This window comes from Alosa alosa, chromosome 21, assembly GCF_017589495.1.
Source record: "Alosa alosa isolate M-15738 ecotype Scorff River chromosome 21, AALO_Geno_1.1, whole genome shotgun sequence".
In the NCBI taxonomy this organism is placed as follows: Eukaryota; Metazoa; Chordata; class Actinopteri; order Clupeiformes; family Clupeidae; genus Alosa; species Alosa alosa.
Window position 1 is genome coordinate 19,740,391 of NC_063209.1, and position 12,182 is coordinate 19,752,572.

General features: G+C 46.8%; 1 protein-coding gene across 2 annotated transcripts; it reads left to right on the plus strand.

Annotated features, from left to right (window-relative positions):
• Positions 1-873: 873 nt before the first annotated feature.
• Positions 874-1,871, plus strand: cby1 (chibby homolog 1 (Drosophila)). Of its 2 annotated transcripts, none has more exons than XM_048231923.1 (2): positions 874-923; positions 1,110-1,871. In XM_048231923.1, the coding sequence occupies exon 2, from the start codon at positions 1,305-1,307 to the stop codon at positions 1,815-1,817; it is 513 nt and encodes a 170-aa protein (XP_048087880.1). In that variant the 5' UTR covers positions 874-923; positions 1,110-1,304; the 3' UTR covers positions 1,818-1,871. The 2 variants fall into 2 exon arrangements, with proteins under 2 accessions (XP_048087880.1, XP_048087879.1); XM_048231922.1 differs by having other exon boundaries at positions 912-983.
• Positions 1,872-12,182: the final 10,311 nt, after the last annotated feature.

Genomic DNA, 12,182 nt, shown 5'->3' on the forward strand with positions numbered 1-12,182 from the left:
TCCTGAATTGAACTTTTTTGTTTTGATACCAATGAATAAAGACAAGAAGACTATTTTGGCAAAAAATGTGGTCATGTTTGTTGTTTATGTAGCAGTACATAAATGTTATTGGACTTTATATTGTTATATTGATATATTTGATCCATCAATTAATAATAACAATAATAATAATGAAAATAATAATAATAGTAAAAATCTATTTAATGAAGATCCATGGTCTAGAAATAATTTCAACCTCATTTTCCCTTTTGAAAATTAGAATGGACATGTATAACTGTAGAGGGCGCCGTGTCACCGTTTTCGGAGAAGATTGGTAGTGATGACCAAAGATGGCGCTGGCACACTGAGCTGGTGATCATGGTACAGCACGCGAGTGAAAAGTCTACTCCTAGAGATTTTTTTTTCTTACCGGCATTCTCGTTAAGAGTGTCTTTTACAAGCAAACAGACCGTATGTAACAAACAGAAGAAAAAAATAACAGGCCTACGTGTAAGTAATAAAAAGTGTTTAGGCCTATGAGAAGTAAAGCGTTTTTTTTACAACACCGTGGGCCTCAAGGTGCCCGTCGTGTGCGCATCTTGTAGGCTACATGAGAAAAGAGTCTGCTTATCATAAGGAGGGAATTAACTGCGTTTGGAACAAGGAAGATCTATCCAGAGCGAAACATCTGGCTGTTTTTGTAAAGGAGTAATTTAAAGGGAATGAAAAGATTTCCACATGTGATGAAAGCGTAGCTAGATTCCCAGTCACATCTGGATTGTCAGTTCTTCTCGTTCCAACTTTTAGAACGCAATCTAGCACTTTAGTCTTCCATCGTTGTCATCAGTGGAGACGTTCGATTTCCTACTGTTGCAAAGATTCTAGAGCGCTAAAATCGAACATAAGATGAGTGGCACACACATCAACTAAGTTGGCAGCTGAAAGTAAGTAGATGTGGTAGCCTATGTATCTGCCTTATATCTGCAAAGCAGCATTCACTCAATGTAAGCCTAGAGTAAAAAAGTTAAGTACAGACAGTTATAGTTAAGGCATGTTTATTTGTAAGTTAGTTTGAACATAGTCTCTCCAATTGTAGTTTGGAGTAAACTTTTTTTCCCCTCTAAATTCAGATTTGATGCCATGGCTACATCGTATGGACTTGTGACACTTAAGTAACTTTAGATATTCAGTCTAAAGTCAACTTTAAGCTTGCAGCACAGCAGAGGTAACAAGTATAAGAACAGACTTGTCCACTGGAACACACAGACACAGGACCACATTCATCACAGTACAGCCAATCAGGAGCCTTCGTCTGACCCCAGACCATGTGTACATTAAGGGAGATGTTGGACAGGCTGACCACCCCCCCGTACCCCTCCTACAGCACGGGCCTGTTCACCGACGTCTGGAACCCCAAGAAGAGCCCTGTCCGCCAGCGCACCTTGGCCCCTTCCCTCTTCGGCCTCAGCTATGGCACGCGTGGCCCTTACCTGGGGCTCACCCCCGTTACGCCCACACTCACCCTCACTGGCCAGACCCTGACCTTCGCCGCTGGGCACTGGGTCAACGATACCGCCACACCCAGAACAACCCCAACTGCCACCTCTAGAGACAGCTGTAGGGAGAGGCCCGAGGCTGACCCCAGGGTCCGAAGGCTGACGAAGAAGGTCCGTAACCTGGAGGAGGAGAATAACGCCCTGAAACTGCACGTTGAACTGCTGCTGGACATGTTGACTGAGACCACGGCAGAGGTTTATGTGCTCACGTACACACTCAAGGATGTAGACGAGGCCCTTGCAAAGAGTAGAAAGAAAAACAGCCAAGAGATCTCCCAATAAACCGGGAAAACCAAGCGACATGACTTGGTACTGTATTTTCCACTTTCTACATTCTCTTTGTGTCTGTTTTTTTTTACTAGTGTAAGTTACAATTGCGGTTTGTGCCACAGACAGAGGGGATTTTGTCTATTGCCAACAGCTTCTTTGCCTCGTTAGTGTTAATGCACAGGAAGTGGTGGATGTATTGCGAAATGTTTGGGATATTTAGACCCATATTAGCGGAATAAAAGGAACCAAGTCATGGCCCTTCCCAATGGAACCGCATAAACTGGCATACTTTGTATAGACTAATCTGGAAGAAAATGTATGCTGAATGAGCAAATGTACACAAAGTAATGTATTTATTTATTCATTCATTCATTTACTTATTTATCCAGACTGACAAAAACACTGATGTGTGCCACAGTTTGTCAAAAGAAGAACACAGGCACACATATAGCATCTGGAAGAACTTTAAACAGACCTCTAAGAAAGAGCATTTGGTCCCTGTGGAATCATCCTGCCCCTCTCTTTAATGATGTGTTTAAGCCCATCTGATAGGTGCTTCAGGCCAATCATTTAGGATAAACAACACTGGATGGACATAAAAAGGAAAGTATGTCAAAAGGAAACATTTAGAAAAGCTAGAGCAGTGGTCCCCAAACTTTTTCTTCCGAGGGCCAGCTCACTATGCCTGGCTCTAAGAGAGGGCCAGAGACTCAGAGTATATCAGTAACCATAAATAGCTTAGTGCTGTGAACAACAGCAGTCTACCTTAGTTGAATATTCCATTACATTTAATCTAGACTATTGCAATTTAATACCATTGTTAGCTGTGTTTATATTTCCATCATGCCATATCAGTGTAAAATGTAGCTCAGATGAAATAATACTAATAAAAAGACTTTAGCATTCCCAAAAGTATTAACAGGGAGTCCCAAAAGTATATTTTGAACTCTAAAATCTGTGTCCTTGCATACACAGCTCAAGTTGTGAACAAGCAATATCCTACAAATAAAAGTTCTCAAACTATGAGAGTTTTATGAAGTGGTGGCAGAAACATCTGAAATGACCACCATTCTAACTGGGTCATTCCACGTCAATTCAACCAGGGCCCACGCACTTAGGTCTCAAAAAATTCTGAAAAAATTACCAGGTGTACCTAGGAGACACACTGTAAAATTACTCTTATGTAAGATCAATACTTTCCAAGATACAGCCAGTTTTACAGGGGGGAGGGGGTGTCGATTTGTTCGGCCTCTTTTTTTTGTCAAAGTTCACAAGCCCACAGCGCAATAACTAAACCATGTAGGAGGCTCAAATTTTGCATGCTGGTACATAAATAGGAATAGTATGTAGTGTGTCTCCTAGGTAACACCTGGTAATTTTTTCAGAATTTTTTGAGACCTAAGTGCGTGGGTTGGGGTGCCCTGGTTGAACTGACGTGGAATGACCCAACTTTCACTCACCTGATGAGAACTTTGTAACTCTGTGAACATTTAGTAAGTATAAGTATAAGTATATAAGTATATATACTTTTTTGATCCCGTGAGGGAAATTTGGTCTCTGCATTTAACCCAATCGTGAATTAGTGAAACACAAACAGCACACAGTGAACACACAGTGAGGTGAAGCACACACTAATCCCGGTGCAGTGAGCTGCCTGCTACAATGGCGGCACTCGGGGAGCAGTGAGGGGTTAGGTGCTTTGCTCAAGGGCACTTCAGCCACGGCACATTGGTCGGGGCTCAAACCGGTTACAAGTCCAGAGTGCTAACCAGTGGGCCACGGCGAGTGAATAAAAAAATTATAAATAATTATACCAGAAAGTTCCAGAAATATGACTTGAATAGAAGTTAGTTAGTTATTAACAATTAATTGATAAACTTTTAGAATACTTTGAGCACTGATGCAGTCAGCATAGGCTTTTTACATTGTTTGCAGGTAGACCTACATTTCATTCCGTTTTCAATGGGAAACGCGAAACAGCGCCAAAACAACCACCAGGGGACCACTGAGCTAGATACATCCATGTAGTCACCTTATGTGGCACCAAAAGTGACCATAAACTGATTTAATAGACCTCTCCCAAACAAAGACATTCTTGTTTCACTTCCCATTTGAACAGCCCATTGGAACCGAAGGCTACTTGTATTTTCCTTTGATGAATCTGGGGAGGAAAATAAATCCCAATTTTGTTAATGTAGTAAACTAGCTGCCCCCTCTGGAATGCGTGGACCTTCAGAGCGCGGGGAATTCCCTACACAAGATTTGTAGACAGAGGGAGTTGAACCAGCGAAAGCTGCTGGGATCCTTGTGACTTCACTTAATATCAACTTCAAGGCAGACGGGTTTCCCCTCTGTGTCACATCGATTACTTCGGGGCGCTCAGTTGGAACAGGGAGGACTGGTGATGTGAAGCTGTGGCATCACTCTCCGCCTGTCGTCGCTCAACTGATCTGTCCCGGCCAAAGCCACATTAATCGTCGATGACACCGTGCAGAGTGCAGGCGGACTCTCAATCAATCTCTGTCTCCCTCGCAGGTACAGCGGAAACAGACGTGCGCGGGGTTAATTGCGCTTTCCGGACATTGTGAATCCTCGTTGGTTGGGTTGGAATCCTCCCGTACCCCTCCTGTACACAAGTCGAGCGTTATCTGCACCGAACACGTTCGTTGTCTGTTGCATCACTTCACTCAGTACTCGAGCTCGTGTTGTGACCACTACTCCAGTTCCTTCACATGGTTTTATTGACAACGAAAAAAACATTTAGCTGAGTTCAGTGGTCCTTTGACTGTTTATATAACTGTTGATGACTATTACTCTTAGGCTACAGCTAGTGCTGTCTCTTTCTACAAGCAGTCCCTAGCCAATTGCCAGCAGAGGTATTCTTTCTGACCTTTCTCAATGCGTTGTTTACACTGTTATTTTGAAGGCCAAAATTAGATTATGCCTGAAACTTCTCAGCATAGTCTTTGTATTGTTTGTTTCACTAGTGAAATTAGGTCAGGGAGACAGAGAGGCGGATGTCTGACCTGGACAGGGAAAATCTTCACTTCACTTCTATTCAGGGTTCATGGTCAATTGGACCACTGTCCAGAGAATGAGGGGAGATAGAGAGGGTGACACTGTGTGTGTATGTGCGTTTGTGTGCGCGTGTGTGTGTGTGTGGACGTTGTTTACTAGTTCCAAGGAAAAACAAGGAATGTTTACCCACATAAAATTAGTGACTCAAGTGTTTGTCATACATTGCAATTGGCTGTATAGGCCACAGGAAGAGTCCGCTGGAAACAGCTGGGGGTGACTGGATTGGTCATCTGTGCACGGCCTGACAGACCACTCAATGAAAGAGATGACATTTTGTTTATAGACATCTTACTCTGCTGCACACGCATTGACACTTGACACATTGTTTGACAAGGGGCTTAATATAACATGCTAGTGGAGAGCCAGAGTATTTGTCACTTATTCAATTAGTGTAGTAGTGGTTCGCTTATTCAGTGTGGTATATGCATTTATACTACAGTGAATATTGTAGTTTGCGTCAACAAGTGCGAAGCTGAGCTAGGGCTTTGAATTGTTATTATTATCTTATGACATTTATTTAATTTCTTTTGTGCTGACGCGGCGTGTTGGGTTCAAAGCCAGCTGCCCGGCTCGTTTGGTGGGCCCCTGAGGGGATGTGGTCTGTGGTGTGATCCCTGTTTCTCTTGGCTGACCTTAATCGCTCACAGGATGCTGTTAAAGGTGTGTGTGTGCACGTGCACGTGTGTGTGTGTGTGTGTGTGTGTGTGTGTGTGTGTGTGTGTGTGTGTGTGTGCCTGTGCCTGTGTGTGTGTGTGCCTGTGCCTGTGTGTGTGTGTGTGCGTGGATATGTCTCAAATAAAGAGAGTGACAGAGAGACTATGTTTCTATGTGTATGTATGCTCAGTATATGTGTGTGCGTTTGTGTGTGCGTTTGTGTGTGTGTGTGCGTGCGTGCGTGCCTGCAAGTGTGTGTGTGCTAAAAAGACTCATATCCTCTGATGTTGGTCATTATCAGCATCTGCCATGACAGCAGTGGGCAGAGGGCCACAGGCACCAGTTTCCCACTCTGGTACAGGCGCAGTTCTCTCCCAGTTCATCGTCTGGTACAGGCGCAGTTTTCCTGGCCACACTCTAGTCCCCATTACAAGCCATTCACAACATTTTGCCACATGAAGAAAACTGGTAACATGAATCATGATTCAACAACAATAATACGCTGTTGCTAACTCCTGTTGTTAAAGTCCCGAAACATATATAAAGATATGGATGCAACTCACACTCAGAAATAGCAACACAACCAGCTCTATCTCTCTCTCTCTCTCTCTCTCTCTTTTTCTCTCCCTTTTTCATTCTCTCTCAGTGTATATTTCACCACTTTCACACACACACTCTGATACAAATGGAAAGACTGATGGAGAGAGGGGGGTTTCAGAGCTCTTTGAAAGCCAAGCAGGCCAAACTCTTAAAGACCCCCCTGGGCCCGGCTGGCCAGAGGCACGTGAGTATTCCTGCCATTGTCAGCCATCTTATCAGCACACGCACACACACAGAACTGTTGCTCTCTCTCTCTCTCTCTCTCTCTCTCTCTCTCTCTCACTCGCTCTCTCTTCCATACACTTGGCATTGATTTCAGCGGTGTGCCGCTGTGTGTGTCTGGCCGAGGGAAGTTATGGGTTTGGCCGGCGAAAGAAAAAAAAAGAACATATGGGATTTTAATTCTTCCTGTGTGGGGGTGCGCTGGAGGATGCGAGGGGTGGGGGGAGGGGAGGGATCTGGCCGTGGGTGGGGAGGGATTCGGGCGTGGGGGGGGAGGGATTCTGGCCGTGGGTGGTGGGGGGGGGGAGGGATTCGGGCGTGGGTGTGGGGGGTGGGGGCTGTGGAAGGAGAGAGAAGGTGGTTTTTGAGGGAAGATTCAGGATTCAGGAAGGTGTGGAGTGGGGTGGGGTGGGTGCGTGGGTGGGGGCTCTGTTGGGTGGGTGGGTGGATGCTCTGTTGTCTTTAACGGGGCTCTTGGGGTCCAAGTCAACAAACACTCCCAGGTCCAAACAGCCCTGCTGGGACAATACAGAAACGGAGTGGTGAGGGACAGCCGTGGTCACTGGTGCTAACATCAGCACGACCCTCTGTGTTTACGGGGGAAAAGTCTCCATGTCATCGCCTGTTGTCCAGCTCCACACTGTCGGATTAGCGGTGTCTAAAGCAGGGGTGAGCCCCACAGAGGCATCAACGCTTGGCCAGCAGTAGCGTAGCAGTAGTGGTCACACCTGGGTGAGCAAGGTGGTTCAGGTTGGCTGAGCGGAGTCAGTCGGTCAGGTGTGGATGTGACGACGTGTGTGCAGACAGCTTTCAGTCTCACTGTGGAGGTAGAGGTCATGGCAGACAATAGGGGGGTGGAGAAGTGTTTGCAAACACCAGTGTGTCTGTGTGTGTATGTGTGTGTGTACATGTGTGTCTGTGTCTGTGTCTGTGTGTGTGTGTGTGTGTGTGTGTGTGTGTATGTGTGTGTGTGTGTGTGTGTGTGTGTGTGTGTGTGTGTGTGTGTGTGTGTGTACGTGTGTGTCTGTGTGTGTATGTGCGTGTGTACGTGTGTGTCTGTGTCTATATGTGTCTGTGTGTGTGTGTGTATGTGTGTGTGTATGTGTGTGTGTGTGTGCATGTGTGTGTGTGAGAGAGAGAAGTAGTGCTTGCAGTGATTTGTGTCGGCCTACATGCCAAATATAAAACCAGGAAATTAGGGATTTGATTTTGAATGGAACAGAATGAATGGTTTGTTAATTTTATGTTGAGTAGCGTCTTCCTCCCTCTCTCTCCCTCTCTCTCTCTCTCTCTCTCTCTCTCTCTCTCTCTCTCTCTCTCTCTCTCTCTCTCTCTCTCTCCCTCTCTCTCTCTCTCTCTCTCTCCAACTCACTCATCCTGTGATCTGGCCTGTTGATCTTTATCACTTCACCAGCATGTAGGTCAGTGGTCCAGCCTTATCCTGCCCCTACCTATTCACACACACACACACACACACACACACACACACACACACACACACACACACACACACAAACACACACACACACACACACACACACACAAACACACAAACACACAAACACACACAACACACACACACACACACACACACACACACACACAAACACACAAAACACACACACACACACACACACACACACACAGAGGGACCACTTACCCTTCCTCCTTCCTTCTTCCCGCTGTGTTTATGGGGGTCTCAGTGTGGGAGTGGGAGTCCTTAATGACGTGAAGATGTTTTTAAGAGGCTCCATTCATGCCTACTCAGAAGGGGTCATGGACACACACACACACACACACACACACACACACACACACATAAATGGAGATGTGTTTAAGAGGCTCCCTGGTCTTGTCCTCAGTGGTGGGTTCACAGAGGACAAAGGAGAAGTGTTGCGTGGTGTATGGCCTCTCTTGGTCAGAAGTGTTAGGTGGTGTATGGCCTCTCTTGGTCAGAAGTGTTAGGTGGTGTATGGCCTCTCTTGGTCAGAAGTGTTAGGTGGTGTATGGCCTCTCTTGGTCAACTGGCCCCAACGTGAAGGGAAGGACGGGGTAAAAAGGTTACACTGGACACCCTGAGTCTCCCGTTAAAAGCATCACTCCAGGGCAGGTCATGCCCACAGGATGTCCTCCCTGTGGGGGTCACTGAGCCAGTGGTCTCCACTTTGGGGAATAAATCACTTGAGAGGTGTCTTCCCAACATACAGTCCTTATAACTGCATGTGCTTGTATTAACTGTTAGGTATTTCACCAAGCACCAACACGTATTACAACTGCACAAACTACAAGTTTTTCACAGGTATATATAAGACATACCCACACAATGTGTTGTAAAGGAAAAACAGGAAGAACAGAGATGGAGATTCAACCTTGCCATACAGTCCTACATCAGATTTGCTCATCCCCTAGTCTTGAGTGTGTTCATGCCAGACCATTCCAGAATCAGCTGTTCTGTTAGACACCCTGGTCTATTCCACTGAGCCACTTCTACTATTGATGGCAGTGGTGTGTGCAACAGTACCTGCTCTGTTAGACACCCTAGTCTATTCCACTGAGCCACTTCTGCTATTGATGGCAGTAGCGTTTGCTGCAGTGTGCCTTTCATAGCTCAGACTCCTGCTCACTGTTTTCACAGCTGTCCGCACGGCCAACTGCTGTGGATGACCTCATGTCTGATCTGGAGACATATGAAAAACGTATGTCCACATGCAGCAGTTAGTTCACCCTTTACTCATGGCAATATGCACTGTGCAATATATTATACTAGAGTAGCCACTATTTGGGTAATGATTTTTCATTTTCATGACCACTGTTTTGATCTTTGAATGTTTGATGTGCATGTGGATGGCCCTGTGTGGTGGTTAAAGTGAACTCGGCTGAAAGAAGAGAGAGACTGAGAGGAGAAGAAAGAAAGGAAACCACTCCACCTTTACTGGTCATAGCACAGCAGAGCCCTCACACACATACACACACACACACACACACACACAGCCTCACACACATACACACACACACACACACACACACACACACACACACACACACACACACAGCCTCACACACACACACACACACACACACACACACACACACACACACACACAGCTCACACACACACACACACACACACACACACACACACACACACACACACACACACACACACACACAGCCACACACACACACACACACACACACACACACACACACACACACACACACACACACAGCCTCACACACACACACACACACACACACACACACACACACACACACACACACACACACACACACACACACAGCCTCACACACACACACACACACACACACACACACACACACACACACACACAGCCCTCACACACACATACACACACACACACACACACACACACACATACACACACACACACACACACACAGCCTCACACACATACACACACACACACACACACACACACACACACACTCACACACATACACACACACACAGCACCACACACACACACACACACACACACACACACACACACAGCCTCACACACATACACACACACACACACACACACACACACAACCTCACACACATACACACACACAGCCTCACACACACACACACACACACACACACACACACACACACACACACACACACACACACACACACACACACACACACACACACACACACACACACACACACACACACACACACACACACACACACACACACACACACACACACACACACACACACACACACACACACACACAGCCACACACACATACACAGACACACAGTCACAGACACACAGTCACAGACACACACACACACACACACACACACACACACACACACAGCCTCACACACATACACACACACACACACACACACACACACAGCCTCACACACACACACACACACACACACACACACACACACACAGCCTCACACACATACACACACACACACACACACACACACACACACACACACACACACAGCCCCACACACATACACACACACACACACACAGCCACACAGCCACATACACAGACACACAGTCACAGACACACAGTCACAGACACACATAAGCACACACACAGACACACACACACACACACACACGGGCAGTAGGCAAGGAAAGTTATATGCTGGTTCCCAGCTGAAGGAAACGTGTTCCTGTCTCTTCCCTCCCCTGTCTGTACATTTTTACATTTCACGCCAATATTGGACCTTTACATGTCCACCTCTCTCTGTATTGGACCTTTACATGTCCACCTCTCTCTCATGCACTCCACAGTATTCCCTTATAGTCCTACGGAGGCACAAGGGCATTATGGATATCACCTGCCTCAGCTCAGCCAATGAGACTGTGTTACAGTAAATGCGTCCATGGTGGAGCAGTAGCTGCTAGCTCAGCCAATGAGACTGTGTTAAATGCGTCCACGGTGGAGCAGTAGCTGCTTGCTCAGCCAATGAGACTGTGTTAAATGCGTCCACGGTGGAGCAGTAGCTGCTTGCTCAGCCAATGAGACTGTAAGCAACGCGGGCCCACGGGTGGAGCAGTAGCCGCTTGCTCAGCCAATGAGACTGTGTTAAATGCGTCCACGGTGGAGCAGTAGCTGCTTGCTCAGCCAATGAGACTGTGTTAAATGCGTCCATGGTGGAGCAGTAGCTGCTTGCTGGCCTGCCTGTATGTTCTGCTCTGGCAGTATCATATGTTGCTTTTTTTGCATGGCTACACGCTTTGATTAACACACACAAAAGCATTTTTTTTTTATGTTGCCTTCTAAATAAAGATCTTGGGTTCCTGTCTGCGTAGGCAGAAGACAGACTCTCTTTGTGACTCTCTCTGGTTCCGTGGAGGATGTAGTGATATGCCGGTAGCCGGCGTCATCCCTGGCCAGACCTGCCCTGACGTGCGTGCCGCTGCTCCTGCATCCCATGGGCTGGGTATTAAAAGAAGGAGCGGGAGTGATAATAAACCTCTGGCTCAGAAATAGCCTTGTGTATCTGCTGCGGCCTCCACCGCCACTGTTCCCTCCTCACCGCAACTGCGCCACAACCGCGCCGCAACCACAGCCTGACTGTGTGAGCACATCTCGCCCCTTCCTGTTGTTTCACAGGGCTATTGTTCACAGCACACAATGATGTTTAGATCCAGAGACCCCGACTGGGATGGGATACTGTATAAAAGGGGTCTGGATGGAGAGGGGTGGTAAGGAGTGGAGTTGGGGGGGCACAGATACAGATGTGGTATAGTGGAATTGTGGCATGGAGCACTGGCAAGCAGGCAGGAATGGCACCCACCCACACACACACACACACACACACACGTACATCCTTTGAAACATCAAAAAGAAATGTGGCAGCCAGACAACAGGAATTAAGAGACTTCCCCTGAAAAAAGCCCCATCTGATACCCACTAAAAGGCTGGGCATATGTGGTGGTGGTAGTGGTGGTGTTTGTGTGTGTGTGTGTGTGTGTGTGTGAGAGTGTCTCTGTGTGTGCGTGTGTGTGTGTCTGTGTCTGTGTGTGTTTTTGTTCACATCATTTACTGTCAGAGATAAGCCTCCCAGTGTTCATCTGATAGCCTGGCTCTGTCTCCCATTCGCATGCTCCGTGTCTCTTCTGAGAGAGAAAGCGACAGATCAAATCTAAACACCACCTCAGTCCTCTGTGTTTACACTGCGTTCCACTAATGCTGGCTACCATCTGTAGCTTTCTCTCAGGGACCCTTGGCACGCATGAACCACTTGTCAACCTCCAGCCTCCCTGTGCTATCCCATTATGGAGTGTTGTGAAAAATCCACTCTCG

Bases quoted from the DNA above. Each gene is read 5' to 3' on its own strand.
- cby1 (XM_048231923.1), top strand. From the start codon at position 1,305: ATGTGTACATTAAGGGAGATGTTGGACAGGCTGACCACCCCCCCGTAC.